Genomic DNA, 18,811 nt, shown 5'->3' with positions numbered 1-18,811 from the left:
ACCGTATTGTCGTAACTTATACATCAGAGCATGTATTCGACACCGTTGTGATTCCAGGAGTAGCATTCGTGCATGTACGTCACAAATAAAATTCCGAGTACCCCCCCCCCCCCATTAACGTCACCGACTTCCACGAATGCACAGATATCTGACAGGCAAAAATGGCACGTGTCTGATGTCGCTTGGCAGCGACTTGTGGATCCAAAAAATATGGACCGGAAGCGCGCCTCCTACCTACCCTGGCCAGAATGGGGCCTCGCAGTTTACCCTCGAAGAAATAGGGATACTGTGTGCTGTGCTTCAGACTTGCGATGGTTCGCGTATCTCTGTGTGCTCGTTCAAATATCGGGGGTCTCCCTAGTTTGGGCTTCGAGGGTGGGAGATGCCTTAAGGTGCTTGGGATTTCAATTCTTAAAATTGATATTCCGAGTTAAAGTTGCAAGTGGAAACATTTGTGTCAGTCTTTCACCGATCCGTTAACAGTCACCTGAGGAACGTGTTCACGGTTGTAAGTCGCATCCAAGCCGACGACAAACGGCAACAAACGATTTTCTGTCTCATTTACACCGGTAGCTGTTCAAGCTTTCGTCGATCAAAGCGGCCCTCCCCATAAGTGAAGGCATCGTTCACTGGTGTCGCAATTTACGTTACCCTTAAAACTTATCCAAGCCTTTTCTCCACCACAATTCATTGCTCGTCTACATTTGGTTGCGTGCCAACATACATGGTAGCTGAGGACCCGGACGGGCGACGAAAAACGGCATTTCGACTTGCAGACGCCCCGTAAAATCCGCAGGCGTTGTCTGGCACTTGTATTGCTTCTGGCTAGGGGTGTGTCTTGCCTCGGAGAGACCACGTGGCACGGGTGCCCAGTCTCGCTGGCTCGGCCATTTGGAAGCGAGTCGTCTGTGAGAAAGCAGTAGCTACAGTGTCGCCCATCTGGCTCCTTTCACCGTAATGTCTTTCCTGTCTACACCCCTCTTTCCTTCACTATCTGCATTTGCTAACCCTCCACTTCGTTCTCGTCATTCAATCCCTCACTCTTCCTGCCTCTTTTTCTGGTCGGTCTGCTCTTTTTGTCCGCACACTTCGTGAATAAAGCACGAGGAGAGACATGATGAGAGACAATACAGGTTGTCTACATCTCCACTCTTCATGTTCGATGCTCAGGCACGCTTTGACGATCTTCGATATCCAAAGATAGCTGTTTGTACGTGAGTGGTTAACCTGTCCGTTTCTCGTTTTTCCCTCTCTTTGCCGGGGTGTCTATTCAAGTGTGATTTCGGCGCTCGCATATTCGATTGTGTACATCCGCGCCATCGAACGGAAGCCTCGCAAATCGCCCGATCGTATCAGATTTCCTACAATAGCGAAGCACCCAACGCACACATTTGAGAAGACAAATGTACGTCTTTCACGGATGACAATACATCGTCTTCTAGTGTTACTGTCTCTCCTTCCCTATCCTTCCTATCTCCGTCTTGAGGCCCTCTCTCTTTCGTCCTGGACTCTCGACTGGCAACTGTTGCTCGTTTCGCGCTTCGCCATTCTGTTCCAATGAGCGCCTGCTTTTTCGTGCCATCCGCTCGCTCTCGTGTTCCCTCTCTTTCCTTGTCGTGCTCCATTTTTTCTCTATCCTGTCACAACGATAGTGCTCTCCCTCGGTGGCGCCTGCATTTCGAGTTGACCCGCCACAGACATCAAGACTAGCGAGCGTTTCGGAAACATGAGATTTTAGATACACAACATAGCCCAGTCCAAGGCAAGAAATCCCAAACCGTTTTTTCTCCTCTCGTACTCTGCTGCATGCCGTACCTGCGTCGCAGTTGAGCGGGCTATCGGCGTTCGGAATATCCATGAGAGCACAGATCGCGAGACAAACGTAGTGGAGGTTCCACGCTGGAGTCCAGCTTCCGTCTCGAAGAATGTTGAGACAAACTGCACCTGAGGATGGGCATACACATCCGCATATACACTATCGAGGAAAATCCAGAACGAGGAGCCCCAGGACACAGCTCTTGTGTCCCTCGTTACGGATATGTATCGGTCTTCTTCCCTGTTGAAGGAGACTCGCACACACAGCTTCCACGGCAAGCAACGCGAAAGACACCTAGTGTTTGAAAAAGCACATGCTTTCGGTACCGCAACCACAACAGGAAAACAGAAAACTTCCTCAGTTCTCCCCGTTGAAAAAAGTATCCAAAAATGACGTGCAAGTCGGCTGCACTCCGCAAACGCAGGCCTGTCCTGCCTCTAATGAGCCTGCAGGAAAACGCAGAGCGCTCTCCTTTCCAGCGCAAAACTCGAGAAACGACAGACTGCTTTTCCAACGCGCCTCTGTAAGCAGCACGAACCAGGCAAGCTGTGGGAGAGCTGGAGTCCCCCAGCTAAGGAACATTTGGGCGCGAAGGAGAAAGACAGCATCCACACAAACACAGACACACGCCACGACAACGGAGCACTTGTACCTGTGACGAAGAGCGAATCCTCTCTCGCTCTGTATGCATACATGCTCACATATACGTCGACGCCTTTACGTGCATTTACAAATGCTTTTCTGTCCCTCCACTGCTACGTCTGGACATGCTCGTGCACTGAGGTTTGTTTTGCTCCTGCTGCTGGAATTTTCTCGAGGCGCCCCCAAAAGGGATCTGCTTACAGACGCCCTCACCCACATAGTCCCCTGTCCTGCGCTACGGAGGGAGCGAGAGGTACCACTGTAGCGCTCAGACATACTGCAGCAGCATCTCGTGCATGCGCAGTCGTTCAGCAGCTAGTTGGTGAGTTTCTCTTCTCCTCTGGATGAAAAACGGACTCTGTTTGCAGCACGCACCCGTTCGGAAGTCCACATTTGGGTGGAAGCACTTGGTCAGAAAAGTCACTGTAGGCGGCGAGAGAGGATACGTCGGCGGGCATATGAGACGGAGCTTCCACTTGCCGTTCTGAAGAAAAACAGAGAATGAATGAAAACTGTGCTTTTTTGAGTATTCTGCTACTCGTCTGCCTCTCCTTCGTCTGTCACCTCACAGCTGCGTCGCTCTGACTCCTTATTCGTCTCTGCGGAGTGCGTCTCTTTTCGTCTTTCAGCAAGTCCCTCAAGCCCCCACCCTTCTTCTTCTTCTGCACTTTCTCCGGGCAATGACCCGCCGTCTCTTTGTGAGTGCCCGACGACATCCGTCCGCTCTTGTCTCTGTTTCTTCGAAGCTTCCTTTCACTTTTTGAAGCGCTTGACAGTCCGGATTTGAAACTTCCCTGCAACGATCATGCAGCTCGAACCTTCTCTGCGTCGGCTTCTTCCGCCGCTTCTCAGCCTCGCCTTGCCAGCGAGAGCAGAGACAGGAAGGTCCTCACCTGGTAGGGTGACTCCTTCGGTCCGACGATCACAGCTACCCACTCGTAGAGGTTGTCGTGGCTGCGCGCATGCAACGCAGAGAAAACAGAGCGGTGCACGCGAGCAGGAAACACAGCGGGGAGACGGGGAAACAATCCTCGCTGCGAAAATCGTTGAGTCTTCCTTTACACTGCTGCGAGAGACAGAGCGCATGCACTGAGAGTCACAAGGCGACCACTGTTCTGCCACGACCCAAGGAGCGGCGCGCGCTGTCCCGGGAGTGGACCGGACTCTCGAGAACATGCACAAGAACGCGCCGAGTCTCTCGCCTTCTCCGTCGCGGAAGGACAGCCAGAGAGAAGAGACCACCGGCAAGAAAAAGACACGAAAGACGAAGCAGCACACCAAGCGGAAGCCGGGACAAGAACGAAAAGTGTAGAAGAAACAGACTGAGACAGACTGAGACGCAAAGAGCCAGCAGAGAAGAAGGAACGGAAAGAACGCGACTAACTTTGGGATGAGGCGGACTTGAGAGTCGTTCATCCGTTGGGCCTCGCGAAGTTCGATGAGCAGCCGATTGCGCGCCGCCATGACGGGTCGAACGTCCAACGAAGATTTTTCCTGAAGACTCAAAGTCCCTGCGCGAGAGGACAAAGAGCCAGAGAAACTGCTCTGAGGTGGAAGCGGGCACTACACCGCACAGACCGCGCGAGCTTCAGCGAGACCAGCAGACAGGCTTCGCACGCGAGAGCCGAGCCGTGAAGACCAGCAACACAGAAAGAGGGAAAGAAAAGTAAAAAACAGAAAGGAGAGACAAAATGAGACGGAAACGGACTGGAAGCCACCCGTGAGAGAGATTTGCTTCTACGTAGGCGTTCAGGCGCGACACATACTCTTCACGCGCAGACAGTCGTACACTACGGAAACGTGCATCTCGCAACATGCACAGATTTGTATGTACATCTCTCTCTATATATACATATATATATATATATATACATGTATATATATATATATATATTTATGTACCTATAAGTATATATATGTATATATATGGATTTGTACTTATGTCGAAAAGGAAGAAACAGAGAAGACAAGGTACTGGACGCGAGATGGAAGCAGTCGAGGCTGAGTGTGAATGAGACGGAGACACAAAAAATGGAGACCGCGTTTTGTGATGCAGCAGAAGAGAGGCCGTGTCTCCCGAGAGAAAACAAAAGTCTCCAAATGGGCCTGGCACCCCCCTACAGAGACCCCGAAGAAGATACCTCTTCTAGCTAGTGAAAAGACACCTGTTTTGAAGACAACGCCACCAGCTGCGTCCTGGAGCAAAGAGACTTTTACACCATTCTAGAAAAAACACCCGAAGGAGAACTAAAGTTCTGTGAAAACACGAGAGGACGGCACCGTTCAAAAAGGAGACGCGCAAAGATGAAAACTGGAGGCAGAGAGAAGTGGACAATCCTCTGAAAAGGAGGGGAACGCGTTTTCTGGCGGTCTCGAAAGTCCCTGATGAGGAACGGCGGTGACGAGCGACTTTCTCGAAAGACAACACAAGAGGAATTTAAAGAGACAGAGAGGCTCATGAAACGTCTCTGACATGGAGGAATCCCTGCATCGATGTATAAGAAAGTGTGCGACAAACAGAACTTAACAAAGTTGCAGAACAACTCATAAATTCGAGAGGTTCATTTCTTCTTAGAGCAAAGATCGCCGCTGCATGTGCATGCACTCTCGTGTACGCCTTCGTTGTGAATCCAGTCTTTGTGTGCCTCGACGACAGCTCTGTTTTTTCCTCAAGAAATTTATCCATCCAACAATGCAGCACAACAGATTTGGTTGGAGAGAGTTTTTCTTCGCTACGAATACGTTGTGCATCGGATTCGTGGACATTTCCCTGCAGCTGCTTGCGCTTTCTCGCGACTTGGCGCGCAGCGACAGTTGCGTACCTCAGCTTTCACAGCGGCATGTGTGTCTCGTCAGGAGGTGTGGAAGCGAAAAAAACCTTCAGAAAGAAGCGAAAGAGTTCCTCTTCCGTCCTGGTTCAGTTTCTGTTTAGCGAACTTCTTGTCCGTTGGGGTGAGTCTTCCTTACTATTGCCCCTCTTGCCGTTATTTTGCCCCTCTAGGGTGCACGAGTCACCTCCGTCAACAATCAGCTCCGCTTTCCCAGTTTAACGAGTTGGAGAGTTCTTCGTTTACATCACTCCCGCTACATCCAGGAGCGAACGGCTATGTCCGATCTCACGGGTTTGCAGATTAATCAGTCTGAGTAGAAAGGAACGACGGCGCATATTAGTAAGAGACTGGAATTCTGTTTTCTACAACGAGGGACCAAAAGCTCACTGTCTGCAGCGGCACGCACCTTTTCCGCGCTTTTCTCCTTTGTTTCTCAGGAAAACCCAGCTTTCCAGCCCGAGGAAGGACCAGCGAAATTTCCAGTTTCGCTCACTTACAGGAAATGGCGGCGGTGAGCCCCTTCCGGCTAGAACAGCTGGTTTAGCACTCTGTAACTGGGGATGTCCCCGTCAACTGCATAGGCTGTCGTCGGGCGAGGTATTGTGTTGAACCTCGTTAGCGGGACTGCTGCTCGACTTTCGTTCTTGACCTAGACCGGACAGAGAGGAATGGAGTCGGAAGAGAGAGCTCGGGCCAGACCGAGGAGCTTCGGCAAGCCTGGACCTTTGGCATGCCAGTGTGACGAGTAGAGATCGGTGGAGAGAAGCGAGGCACGCAGAGGAACAGCCGTAGGCCGGGAAGCGTTTAACTTTCTGACACGAAAAAGATGCTCCATATATACAGCGTTTCGGCGACCGAGGCACCGGACGGAGAGGTCAAAGAGGGAGCAGGGGTGGCGGCGAGGTGAGACAGCAGCGGTGCCGCCTCATCGGATTTTTTCGAAGAGAACGAGAACTCCCAGGGCCTTCTGAAACACAGGAACGATGCGTGCGTGGCCGCGATCTGGAGCCTCCCGTGGAGAGGCTGAGTCGCGACCGATTCCTGGGTGGGAGGCTCATGAGAAGTTTGCCGGAGAGCAATCCAGAGAAGAAAGTGAGCCGTCTTTTCCTCGGAGAGTCGCCGCTGCATGCGCCGGCTCTTGTCGTCCGGTGGTCTCAGAAGAACACCGCGACCGCCCCCCTCGTTTCCCCACTTTCTCCCCGCCGCCCTCGCTAGCTCAACTCTTGCTACTCTCACCGGCAGACGAAGAAAGAGGAACGGCGAGTCCATTTGCTGGCAAAACGAGGGAGAGAGAAGAGCGGCATGGCGAAGACGAGTTCCACGCGCATGCAGACGAGAGAAGAGGTGCACTTGGAGAGGACCCAGGCAAGGCCATCAGACGAGAGTCGGGTCCCGAGAGAGATGCGAAGAAGCGCCGCCGAGGAAGTCATCTCGAGTTCTTTCTTTCACCGAAATGCCACAAAGGAAAGGAGAAGCGAAACGACTCAAAGGGTGGACTGGAGGCTGTGGGGGACTCCCAGCTGCACGCACAGGCGACAGCGAGCAGCAACGCGAGGATCGGACTCCCGGAGTCTTCGAACAGAAAGAAAGTCGGGAAGGTCGCGAGCAACGCAGTCCTGGGAGGCTCAACAAGGAGACCTCTCCTCACCACTTCGAGTCTGTTTTTCTGCTCGCCGGTCTCCGAAATGAAGCGGTCTGCCTGGGGGACGAGGCGGACTGGCGACCACGACGCCTGCAGCGCTCCCATGCCCGGCCTTCGTGGAGGCGCTTCGCGCACATCAGGCGTCTCTGCGATTGCTCACCACGATGCGGTCCTCGAAAACTCGCAGGCCATGTCGTCCGATGTTGGCACGGGAGATTTCCGAGAGCACCAGGCCCGTGTCGATCTGTGCTGCGTGCAGGAGGGCGGAGTTCACCGAAGGCGGCAAGCAGATAGCGAGGCGCAGGCTGGGGAGGGTGGGCTGGAGGCGCACAGGGAAGAAACAATTGGGGTGAGAACGGACAGCGTAGAGCCTCGCGGAAGTGATCCTGACAGAAATACGCAGGTGCATGCAACAGCTGGCTGGTCGAGATCTCGGGGAGAAGCGGTGCTAGCTGCGCGAGGTGGACGCCCCTTGGTCAAACCCCGAGACAGAATGGATGAGATCGACGAACGCGAGCGAGCAGGAGACGCAGGCGAGACTTTTCTCGTCTCAGGGAGGCATACAGTGGAATCTCTGTGCGGCGTAGAAAAGACCGGGGAAACGAAGGCACTGTTGGGACTGTGTTCGGAAAACCGCCCACGAGAAGGACCGAATAATGATGAAACACAATGGAGGAGCACCGGGAAACGGCGCCAAGAGTGGGGGTGTGACAGCCGGAACCTGTCTCAGTCAAACAACGCTCTAACGACTAGCGTTTCACGTCACTCGGGCGAACCTCGAAAAACGCGAATGCGGCTCCTTGCCTCCGCTGTCGTGCGTGGAACGCATGCCTCACACGTTTCTCGCCGCGAGGCGTGTGAAGCGACTCAGCCTCGCCAGTTTCTCGCGTCGTTGTGGGGGTCGCCGCGTTCCAATTTAGGCTCTGGCAGTTTTTCTCCTATCTCTCAGGAGAGCAGGGGAGGACGCAGAGACCCCTCAGAAAATCGTGCCAATCTGAAAGCGCCTCGTTTCGACAGCCCTCGAAACGAGGTCACTTCTGTCTCGCGCAGTGGAGAAGCAGAAGCGAGGACAGAGTCTCAGTGTTCACGCGAAGGCTGCACGAAGACTGACGACCGCCACGGCCTTCCCTCGCGCCTTCTGTCTTCTTCTCTATCTCCGTGGACTCCTTCCATGACTCGGGATGCAGAAAATACGAAGGTGGAACCGAGTGCGGTGGCTAGTCTCAGAAAACACCGCTCCATTCTTTTCCGCATTGTCGGCGGTCGTGTCGTGAGAAGCGGCTTTTCTTTTCCGGGATCCAGACGCATCGCGCCGCGGTCGCAGCACCGAGAAGCGCCATCAAGTGCCTCGTCTACCTCTCAGGCGAGGGGCGTCGGCGCAAGGGAGCCAGGCGGGAGGACGGACCTGCAGAGTGAGGAGCAGCTTACAAACCTGGGAAGCAGCTGTGCGTCTAGTGAACGCGCAGGAGCTTCCCTGGGGACTCAAACGAAGGACGAAAAGGAGCACTGGGCAATGGGCAGATTTGAAGACGTGCTTCTGCGTCTGGCTGCAGATTCACGGCTCTCGCTCCGAGCGCTTCAGCGGCAGTTCTACGGGACGCCGTACGGCATCGAAAGCTGTCAGCGGGAGAAGCGGCCGGAAGAGACCGGGAAAGAAAGGGAAGATGCAGACGGAAGAAAAGACGACACTGGCATGTCTGAAGAAGCCCAGGCGGTAGAACAACACTCTGAAGCCGCTCATGCGAGAAGGCAGCGTGGCGTTGCTTCTGCGTGTTGGTGCGAGGAAGGCTCAGGAGAGTGTGAGCAAGGCGAGGCACTGAGAGACAGTCTGAGAGCCTTTTTGAGACGGCGCCGACTCGCGCGAGCGGCAAAGTCGAAGAGAACTTTGCTGGCTCTCGACCAGCTGGGCTCTTTCGAAATCTCCGTTCCGTCTTCGAGCGTTCGAGTGCAAAGTGGAAAGAAAGACGAAAGCATCTGTTCCTGTGGTGAAGGACGCTCTTTGAATAATGTAGAGCATAGAGAGAATGGACGCCTTTCCGAGTTCACTCTCTTGGACTCATTTGGGGACCCTGTGCCTCTTGACCTCAGTTTCGGGTCAGCCGTTTCTCCATTTCATGAAACTCGACTCTGCCCAGAAACGCTACAGGAACGGCTTGTCGCCTCGCAACTCTGGGAGCCGAGCTTCACGGCGCTGCAGATAGGTCCGACAGAGCAGGATGAAGAACGCCTTCTTAAACTGTGGGATGAAGACTGTAGAAAACGAAAAGAGAGACACCGGCAACCCGACGCGTCCATGCAAGCCCACATGTCGCGAGCAACAGGCCGCCAGTGTGCAGCAGGCGTCACCGGAGGCCGCGTGCACTGTCGTCCGACAGTTCCCTTGGTGGATCCGCAGACTCAAGAGGGAACTGAGGCCGACACAGCAAAAGAATCTCCGAGTTTCGAGGTTTGCTTGCCGCAGACAAAACGCTTTTCGTTGACAGGGGGAAGTTGCCTCTTAGCGTCAGCCGAGGACGAAGCCCGGCGTCCTGGAAGTGAAAAAGTGCGTCCGGTCCTGTCCGAATTGTCCGGTGGAGAGGCGTCTTCACTTGTCATGCATCTCTGTTTCTGGGCTGCATGCCGAGTGATGATGGCTCATGGTCCCAGAGTGTCTGCGAAGGCTTTGCTCACTGAGGGCGTCGCCAGAATCTTGTCGGTTCTGCCGGTGACGTTGCGAGCTCTCGGTAAGTTACACTCGGCAATGAATTTGATACTTACTGCCGGCGGCTACGACAGAGTGATGGAGAAGAAAGAAGATGTAGGATGGCGCGTAACCACACGAGGTGACAGCGATTCAGTCGCCTACGGGATGGTAGAGGACTGCCTTGACAGAAGTACGTTTTGCTCGTTGATGAAGACAAACGAAGAGCACGCAGACACAGGACATTCCACAGGCAGGGAAACGACCGGACTACATGGTAACTGCGAGACGGACAAAAGCCAGCCAAAACTGGCCCAGATGCGCAAGAAGGAAGCGCCTTCTAAGAACACTCTTGACGGGACTTGTTCAGCAGGGTCGCCACTCACGAGCGAAAGTGGTACCGTAGAAGAGGTTCGGGAAATGAATCAACGATCGCGAGAAGTCAGCGACGTTGCCAATACAGATGAGAGTCAGACAAAGGGCGTCATATCGTTGATGCGCCTTTGCCTAGGTGGCTTTCAGACACATCTGCGGCGCGTTCACCGTCGACGCGTCTGTGGTAGAAGCAGTCTTCCCCGAGTCGAAGCAAAGCGACAGAAGACCACGGCAACTCTTCCGTCACAGTCAGGACGAAACTTAGCCTTTCAGTGTAGGCGTGCACAACAAATGCAGCCGCTTGGAACGGGCAAGCTTTGTCAAACCAAGGCGCGGAAGCCGCGGGCGTGCACTGGGGAATGGAAGCCAAACGCAGGCACGGATAGATCCTATAAGGCAAGATGTCAGATTGAGCAGCGGTGTCAGACGCTTCGCTTGGTCTTGCGGTCATTGCTAGAAGAAACAATCCACCCAGCAGGCCTGCCGTGTGACAAACAGGACGACGTAACTCGCTCCGAATCTGGCGTCTCACAGTGGAATTCGAATCCCGCATCGTTCCCATATGGCCGACTTTCTCTGCGCGAGCTGCTGCGTCGCTTGTTTGCTCCTCTCCAGCATGTGTCTACGAGTCGGAGCTGTAGTGTTTGAGACGTGTCGTGTTTTCATGCTGTCTTTTCAAAGTGTTTTTTTTCAACAACTTACACGCTCAGGGATCTACAGCCCGTCTCGGGTGAAGTGCAGGCCTTGTCACCCTCGTCGCATGCGAGTCTAATCTTATTTTTGTCACTCAAATGAGATAATGTTTGAGTGAGGCATTGGAGTCTGTTACAACGGCGGTTTATGGCAATTAAAAGTGGCCGAAGAGCCAGTCACTTCCTGCTCACGGGATGATTGCTAGGAGGTGGAACGCATATGTCATCTTTTTAATTGGTTTTGCAGAAGGTACTAATCCGTTCCAAGACGGCTGGAACAGAGGCGTGATTCGAACATTGCTTGCGAGAGTATGGTAGTCAATATCATGCTCTTCTTCGTGTTTCTGCCTTCCTGCGTCGCTAGCCGCTTACGCACGAAGACACGAGCTGCGACAGCTGCGAAATGTACGCAAACATCAAGCTTTCGGGCGGGGTCTTACTTGCTTGCGGGGGCGCGCTGCGACTGTCCTGTGGCCCGCTGACAACTGTCTGTGGTAGCAGTTCAGAAGTGCGCGGGCGTCACGTATCTTAGAGCTGTGCTGCAGGCACTACCGTTCATGCATTCCTCATCGAAGAGTGAGGGGCTGCAGTTCATGAAATTTGTTCACGGTGAAGAGGCGATTATCTGTAACAAGTATGCTAAGAGTCCTCTGTGAAACCACTCTCCGCCACGCCAAGAAAAATCAGGCCACGTGCCCCCCACTCTGTGAACAGACAAGATCCAGCACAACACTACCAAAAAGCATACATACAACCAATAGGGCCACGTTTTTAACTCACCATCAGGTACGTGCATTCGACTGTTGTTTACAAAGCCGTTCCACGCGACGTTCGTGTATTACGAGAAGCGGGCCACAAGAGAAAATCTTGGATTGTTACTACGGGAAGGCGACGCGACAGAATCTATCCTAACATACGAGTCACGAATGTAATATCGATTCCTACTACGCCTCCATCACGCCCTCAACGCAATCGATCCATAATCTACAGGATGCCCTCAGTAGAGGTCCCACCCGCACTATAGTTTTTTGGTATGTCTGAAAAGCGTGGAGTACTCCTTTGCTCCCCTGAGAGAAGAACGAGGAAACAAACGCGACCGAGGTGAACCCTGTCCACAGTTTCCACAAGCTCTTGTATTCTTTGTTATGAGACATTTAGGGAAAAAGCTCCGTACACTACCCATTCAGTGAAACCCACCCCCCGTCCTCGTTCCACTGTCAGCTCATCTTCCAAGTAAACGTGACACTAAAAACCGCCATTGCAGTAAACTGTTTTGTTAATGAGCTTCTGCAACCGCTGGACAGAGGCGCACCCACGTGAATCAAGACACGGAACACACATACATCATTTTTACTAAAGGACGACAAAAAGTGCGGAAGCCGACGGTAACAGCCGACTAACGTCCTTGCTCTAACAGCCTCTACCTAACCCTCAACATGACTACACAATTATGAACGCGGACTGGGCACACGGAAATGTACAGTCGTCATTTCAACCATGGCTTTCACTCGATTTCCTTATCAACGGTGAGGCCAGAATACAGATTGCTTTCTCGGCAAACGAATTCTTGAAAAATATAACCGTGGACGAGCCAAAGAACACCTGTGCACCAGAATCCTCGATGGAGTACCCACGAGTTCCAGCGGACCACTAAGAATGAACTCATACCTAGTAACGGATCAGCCCACCACTACAAAGTTTATGTTTCCATTCGTACATTGGTGTGGCAACTCCCCCACAAAATAAGGCGGAGCAGCGCCGCATATATGCATCGGAATCAGCCGGAAGTAGTACACTCGAGAGACAGTCACCCTGTGATGAGGCGTGCCCCAGATCGTACTTCACGCCTTTCTTAATTTTGAATGACCAATAATGTTTCTGTCTCGCTTCGAAAAAGAACTCCCCTCACAAAACACGACGTAACACTAACCAGCACACACGATCTCTGTGCATAAGTGGATGACCCTGTAGCTTGGCTCACAGTTACACTGCCAACGTTCCAATCACACCTGTATTTACGCTGCCCCCCTTAGACTGAAAACCCTCCGCAACGGACAGAACTTTACGCAACTAGAAACGGATCGGCGGATTAGATGCCGTTAGATCCACGGGCACCTCCTGCCGCAGGGGCTGGAAAAAAGTCTCCGCCCTGCCTCGTGGTTCACTCCGTCTACCCACTATACACGACTGCATGTCTGGGCGCCTCTGCCGGCGCGCAGTGACTAGGCGGTGTCGACAGACACGGAAACTGACATCTCGCTGAGGCAAATATATTAGACCGTTCCACACCTCAGTCGGACAGTACGGTCCTCGGACACGACGAAACTGCATGCTTGGTCTGCGCCATGGTTTGCGACTGTCACGCCACGTACGATGCACTCGAGCTCATTCACATACTGATCTCCGCGTGACACCGATACAGTTCTCTGTCCACAGTCCTTCCACACGTGTAAAAGGCACACCGTGCACGTTTGTTGAACAAGAATCCCTTTGTGGCCCCTCTAGTCGCACCAATAGCTCCCTAAATCCAGAAGTCTAATCTTTCGGGACCACTACATACAAACGATCACGCCTACCTCACGAATAGCCCGACCCAGCAACTGTTCCTGGTGGATTGTACGAGATCTCCTTTGGCAGCTACATCGGCCACCACCCCGGGTGCTGTCTCGCTGCAATGGCTACACGAATGGCATTTAACAGATGTTGCTTGTCGCTAGTTTGGGCTTCTTCGATGGGTCTCCAGGCATCGCCCGATGCACCTATACCTTGTTGAAACCGAGTTGAAGTCACGTGTGTTTGGTGTTCTTTATTGCAGCCACGAGTTCCACATTTGCACCCATCTACCATGTCGTTTATAAGACCCACTGCCGCCTTGAGTAGCGACAGTTTTTCTTCGTGGGCCGCTTCAGAATCCGGTGATCTACACACATCAACCGTGGGGCCGCGACTGGCGGACGGCTCTGATGCAGGCAGATCGTCCGTCAAATGGCCCTCACCATCAGGCATCCCGTTTCCACAAACTGTTGTCGAGAATGCAGTACGAGCAATCCGAAAAAAATTACCGCTTTGGTGGCTTCTCGATTCTCCTAACTCATGTACCTCAGCCACCCCTTTTTTATTGAAGCTAGACGGCTCGACGCACCAATCTACATTCTTGAGCGGTCCTCCACTTGTTCGTGTAGAGCGGCGTAGATCCTCACGACTGCTGTTCCCACTATGCTCGCCGAATGCAGAGATAGGTTCCCTCTGTGCGTAGCCAATTCGCTGGCCGTATACACTCGTCGCACTCGTACTACGCCCCAAACCAGAACAATTCAAGATGTGTGCCTGCTTTGCATCTGACCACGTCGGTAGGGATTCCCCTTCTGAAGAGGACTCTGTCGATACTACTGCTTCCTGGAGTAGAGAGAGAAACACCTCAGTGTCATTTTCTCTCGACTGTCGATCGTGGGGTGCCGGATTAAGAAGTTTTGTAATCTCCGACGAGAGCGGCGAGCGGAAGCCGACAGGCGAGGTCGCTCTCTGCGCACACAGTAACCCAGTCCAGAACAGTACTAAGTCAAACACAAACGGGGAAAAGGCGAGATTTTGAGACAAGAACAGCAGAGCACATCGCTTTCACAGGAGGCGGAGTAAACATGAGGACTACTAATCAGACCATCTGGAATACATACGATACGAAAGCACCACATTAAAACCGGCGAGAACGCGACATTGTACAGTATCTTCCTGCATTTCGCCGGGAAGCGAACTTCCTCTACCTTCCTTCCACATGCGTACCTTCTGACCCTCGAAGCCCAATGAGCTGCCATCAGGATAGGTGTTGCACATCTCGTGGTGCTCGTCAACGACTGCATCTACGACAACTCTTTTGAGTAATTCGCGTAGAATGGCCTCCACGGCGACAACGCTTGCCGCTCTTCCTCCGTCGTGCGCCTTCTCAAGCGTCACCCTCTCCTGCTGTTGTTTCAACAGCATGGGCAGACAGTGCTTCTTGAAAGGGTTGATCGACTGTCTTGGTGAGGCAGTTGACTCGTGTTTCAGAGGGTCCGAATCGATAGACCGAAGCGACTGTACAATGCTAACGTCTGAAGCATAGTGTGTTTCCTTAACAGACCCACTGTTGACTGCCGCTACAGGAGAAGACGGCACATCGGAAAGGATGGGAGACTGGAAAGGTGGTGAAGTGACAGGGCCAACTGTATGTCGCCAAGAACGTGTAGAGGCTGAGGATATGCTGCTGTCGAGGCGACGGCGTTTCCTCGCAAGCGTACCAACCTCCAACGTCCTTAGACGTGCAGAACCGTTCTCGTCACTTCTCGGGGACATGGCGTTGCTTGAGTCGTCGCCTCTGTTGTTCCTCTTCGCAAGTTTGAGCTGGAGTACTTCCTGTCGGAATAAACAGCAACGAACCTCACGAACCGAATGATGCAAATTTTGTCGAAATACACCATCACAGTCCATCTCGTACTGTCTGACAATCTCTGTGGAACATCCGTTAGCACTACATGCTCATCTTGATCCGTCAAGATCCCCTCTCTCGTTGGGTCCTACAGCTCACCTCTCTGCATCGGATGGCCAGATTCCTTGCTTGCTCGAATCCGTAAAGCTTGACGGGAAAATATGCCATCCTGGTTCGACCGCGGTCGTACCACTCCGCCACAAAACGGTTTCTCTGCGCCTGGAAACGAACCCCAGTCACCTTGGGAAGAATTTTATGCATTGCGTAGTAGTCCGCAGAGTTGGTGTCAACTGATGAACTCCCTCTTCCGTTCCCCTCCTGACGACGCCTGCGTGACAGTACAGGGCCACTGTCAGCTTGCACACTGTTGGACGGCTGGCCACATGTGCGTTGTTTTCCATTTGCTGACCGGGTGCTGTCTGTTTCGCTCATCTTTCCCCTGGATCCTGCATCTAGCCCGATCCGTTCCTTGCCCCTTCCAGAGCTGCTGCGCAGCGATGTGCAACCATGTTGTGGCGGAGCCGTGAGAGCCGCTGACGATGTCAACGACGGTGACAATGGCGATTCACAACCCGAATCCTCTGACCGCGTGCTTCCTGTACTATCAACTCCGTCACCATTTCTGGACAGGTGGAAGTCACTCTCAGTCTTGCGGAAAGCAGTTTCGATGCTCTCCGGACCCTCGCTCGTGAACCGGGAACCATGGTTGCCTGTTTGTTGAGGCCACAGATGTATCTCCTCCAAATTGGTTTCCGCAACCTCTCGATGAGAGTCGACGGCATCCTGGCCACATCCGTCCTGCAGCAGGCTGCTGTCCCCTGTTAATAGATGAAGGGTTGCTTCGGGAAGCGCGCTCTTAGCTGCTTCACCGCATGCGCGGAAGAAATGTGATCTTGCCACTGCCTTCAGCTGACCACTAGAGTTCCGTCCAGGGATGTCCAGATGCTCCTGGAGAGAAGCATTCTCACGGCTGGTGCGCGGAACTTCAGCAAGACCATATCTGTCCTGGCAAGGGGCATTCCCATCGTCGAGAATGCGCTCCCCTGAAATTCCACGTTCGTCATCTGCGTCCATGTATCGACGGAGTCTCGGCGGTCTTGCGGGTGAGCGTGGCGCTTCATACTCTAGGCTAATTCCCTGTTCCGTCCCTGTGCACGATGCGGTCGACGTCTCCACTGAGTTGTAACCTAGAAAAAAACCATGCGACGAGGACGATTTTAGCCATTCCTCTGCTACGAGGTCTGAAGCAGCGCGCGGCCCATTGCTATCATCCGGTCTTCGAACAGATTGGACCGGTTCTCCTGTCTCGTGGCAAAAGCCATCGTCCTCCCGCTCGCACATTTCCATGGCATCCACTATCATAATAATTCTGTGCCGCAGAAGAGCTGAATCAAATGTCTACTACGGTTACCTACGTGCTGACATCCAATACAACACTCCCCCAGTCTGTCGTTGCCTGTTTACTAGGAGACGCCAAGCGCTAAACACTACACTCTAGAAAGCAGATGCCGCCTGCAGTGGAAATCGAATGGATCGCCGCAGGCGGTCCAGACTGAATTTACAGACCGGCGAAGAACGAAAGCTCACTCGCTGGAGCAAGGTCTACCACGGAGGCGGGATCGCTTGGCAGGCGACTGCAGCCTGGCTAGATATGCGGACTGCCCACGGCACTAGCGCACACGGTTGGATCAAAAGTGCACAAGATGGCCGCTAACTTTTGGAATCCAGCACAGACAGGGAAACGGTCTGCCCATACGAAAATGACGAAGAAGGGCCACTGTCCCCGCTGTGTCTGAATCAGCCACTTGCAAGTGTCCACCTAGTTTGGCTTACAATAGTGGTCGGCAGCGGAAAGGAGACGCACTAGGAACCCGCAGCCTATTTACGGAACACTCCAACTGATTTCCGAGGTGTAAAGGATGAAGAAGGGAACCAAAACGAAGAACAATCGAAGTGGGATTTCCTACTGCGCCCGGGGGCCAAAGCGTTGAGAGGTTTCTGTGAAAAACAAAAGAAGATTACGCCACGGATACGGAAGGTGGGGACACCGTCAACCCGCAGGCTAGCGAGACGGCAACCGCAGGCAGAAAAAGTCACTTTATCAGAACCCCACAGGAGTGAGGCAGAGGGGACGCGGCCAAAGCCAACACTCCTGAGGCTACCTTGCAGCTTTATCCTCCGAAGCTGAAGTTCACAAGAAAACACGTAAACCATGCAAACTCTTTTATCCCGACAGGGTTGTCCGCCACGCGGTGACAATGGTGATACAGAGAGCCACCGGAAGGTTGCGGACGGTGGACACCTAGCTGAGGCAGCCGAACCGTGAGGCGGACGAGGGTGGTACGGAAGGTGGTGACAGGAAGGCTCGGCGGACGTTTGAATCGCGGCTTATATATTTGCTGAAAAAGCGCAGAGTGCACCAACTCCTTGTAGATTTCATAGACTCAACACAAAAACAGCTGTCAAAAGCAACGCGACATCATCGAGGGCGTCGAACTCAGCCGAGCATCTGGTAAAGCTGGACGGATTGTACCGTAACGTTGTGAGTCAGAGGGGGGTGGCGGAACGGTATCCGACACAAAGCGGGCGCTGGCGCCTGTTGCAAGTAATCCCCAAAGTAAATCTCCAAACAGCAGTGCTCAACGGGTGAAGGGACACATGTACCATACTTCGCACTAAAGGTTTTGTTGGATTGCCCTGAAACCGACAATCCGTGCGGTGCCATTGCAGGTGCGGTGCTCTGGCGTGGTGCTAATGAAACCCGAGGGGAGACACGCGGGTGATTAGCGGCCCGAGGACAAGCTAGGATCGCCTGGCCAGCTGTTTAGCGAGAGTTCGTCGCGACTGGCCGAGTCCTCATCAATGGCGACTGCTTCCAGCAGCCGCGACCGTCCAATGCCCTAGCCATAGGCAACTGCCTATGACGCAATACGTTTAAAATCCGTTCCTCGAACGGTTTCTCTGCGAGAAAGGAGACGCGTGTCAGGTTTTTTAGAAACTCAGAGTCGGCGACCGCGCTACAGATGGGGAGCAAAAGAGGGCGACGGACCACTGAAAGCGAGCGCCGTCCACGCACCACACGTGAAACCACATGAACATAGGACCTTAGAAGAATCGGTAATGAAACTATGCATATACGGACGCCGCGCGTGAAAGATGAGTCAGGGGTGTGTGGACCGACGGGGGCGCGGCAACCCCTGTAGCTCCGTACAGGAAGTAGTGTAACTTTCCTAGGCGGCTGTGGTCGGTTACACGTGGTTGTAGGGCACAGGCAGTTAGGACCGGATTGTCAACAGGTGTGAACGACTGAAAAAGAAGGATTCAACCAGAGGTCAGCGTTGACACCGCTGGCACCCCGTGAGTCTTTGGTTAGGTAAGTTGTGTGTAAGTGCGGGACCATGAAATCCAAGAAAGCCTGCTGCGTGTCCCTAATCGAATCCCCTCACTACGAAAACTGCACCAGTCGGGACGGCAAACATGGTTATGAATCCTGTGCTCCACCTTAGGAAGTAGTCAACCATAGCACCAGCTTCGCTGTGACGAGTCTAAAAGCGAAGCCGCAGGAAATAGTTATGCACCAGTTTCGTGTGTAGTGTGCTTGAGGGGGCGGGACGACTGGGGCGGCCACAGTAATACGGCTTAATCGAAAGTGTCGGTGCTGTCGCCCGTGC

General features: G+C 53.3%; 3 protein-coding genes across 3 annotated transcripts; 1 reads left to right on the top strand and 2 right to left on the bottom strand.

Annotated features, from left to right (window-relative positions):
• Positions 1–407: 407 nt before the first annotated feature.
• TGME49_280440 (ubiquitin conjugating enzyme E2, putative) lies at positions 408–5,518 on the bottom strand. The gene is made up of 6 exons (XM_002371397.2): positions 4,600–5,518; positions 3,843–3,969; positions 3,352–3,412; positions 2,834–2,942; positions 1,816–1,944; positions 408–1,361 (listed from the first exon to the last, which is right to left on the bottom strand). Exons 2-6 carry the CDS (start codon positions 3,920–3,922, stop codon positions 1,267–1,269), a joined length of 474 nt encoding a protein of 157 aa, XP_002371438.1. The 5' UTR covers positions 3,923–3,969; positions 4,600–5,518; the 3' UTR covers positions 408–1,266.
• TGME49_280450 (hypothetical protein) lies at positions 5,162–10,982 on the top strand. The gene has a single exon (XM_018781851.1). The coding sequence runs from the start codon at positions 6,273–6,275 to the stop codon at positions 10,632–10,634; it is 4,362 nt and encodes a 1,453-aa protein (XP_018637219.1). The 5' UTR covers positions 5,162–6,272; the 3' UTR covers positions 10,635–10,982.
• Positions 10,906–17,814, bottom strand: AP2VIIA2 (AP2 domain transcription factor AP2VIIa-2). Its single transcript, XM_002371399.2, has 3 exons — positions 15,240–17,814; positions 14,459–15,067; positions 10,906–14,200 (listed from the first exon to the last, which is right to left on the bottom strand). The coding sequence occupies exons 1-3, from the start codon at positions 16,500–16,502 to the stop codon at positions 13,316–13,318; spliced, it is 2,757 nt and encodes a 918-aa protein (XP_002371440.2). The 5' UTR covers positions 16,503–17,814; the 3' UTR covers positions 10,906–13,315.
• Positions 17,815–18,811: the final 997 nt, after the last annotated feature.

The sequence above is a fragment of the Toxoplasma gondii genome, chromosome VIIa (assembly GCF_000006565.2).
Source record: "Toxoplasma gondii ME49 chromosome VIIa, whole genome shotgun sequence".
Lineage (NCBI taxonomy): Eukaryota > Apicomplexa > Conoidasida > Eucoccidiorida > Sarcocystidae > Toxoplasma > Toxoplasma gondii.
Note: the sequence above shows the minus strand (reverse complement) of the source record. Positions and strands in the feature narration are given on the sequence as shown.

What these genes read in the sequence shown, in the direction of transcription:
- TGME49_280450 (XM_018781851.1), top strand. Translation starts at nt 6,273, where the DNA reads ATGCGTGCGTGGCCGCGATCTGGAGCCTCCCGTGGAGAGGCTGAGTCG.
- AP2VIIA2 (XM_002371399.2), bottom strand. Translation starts at nt 16,502, where the DNA reads ATGATAGTGGATGCCATGGAAATGTGCGAGCGGGAGGACGATGGCTTT. An exon ending in TGGCCATCCGATGCAGAGAG is followed by an intron (nt 15,068 to 15,239) that starts GTGAGCTGTAGG and finishes TTATTCCGACAG; the next exon opens with GAAGTACTCCAGCTCAAACT. An exon ending in TGGGCTTCGAGGGTCAGAAG is followed by an intron (nt 14,201 to 14,458) that starts GTACGCATGTGG and finishes CTGTGTGCGCAG; the next exon opens with AGAGCGACCTCGCCTGTCGG.
- TGME49_280440 (XM_002371397.2), bottom strand. Translation starts at nt 3,922, where the DNA reads ATGGCGGCGCGCAATCGGCTGCTCATCGAACTTCGCGAGGCCCAACGG. An exon ending in CAAGTCCGCCTCATCCCAAA is followed by an intron (nt 3,413 to 3,842) that starts GTTAGTCGCGTT and finishes GCATGCGCGCAG; the next exon opens with CCACGACAACCTCTACGAGT. An exon ending in AAATGTGGACTTCCGAACGG is followed by an intron (nt 1,945 to 2,833) that starts GTGCGTGCTGCA and finishes GCCCATCCTCAG; the next exon opens with GTGCAGTTTGTCTCAACATT.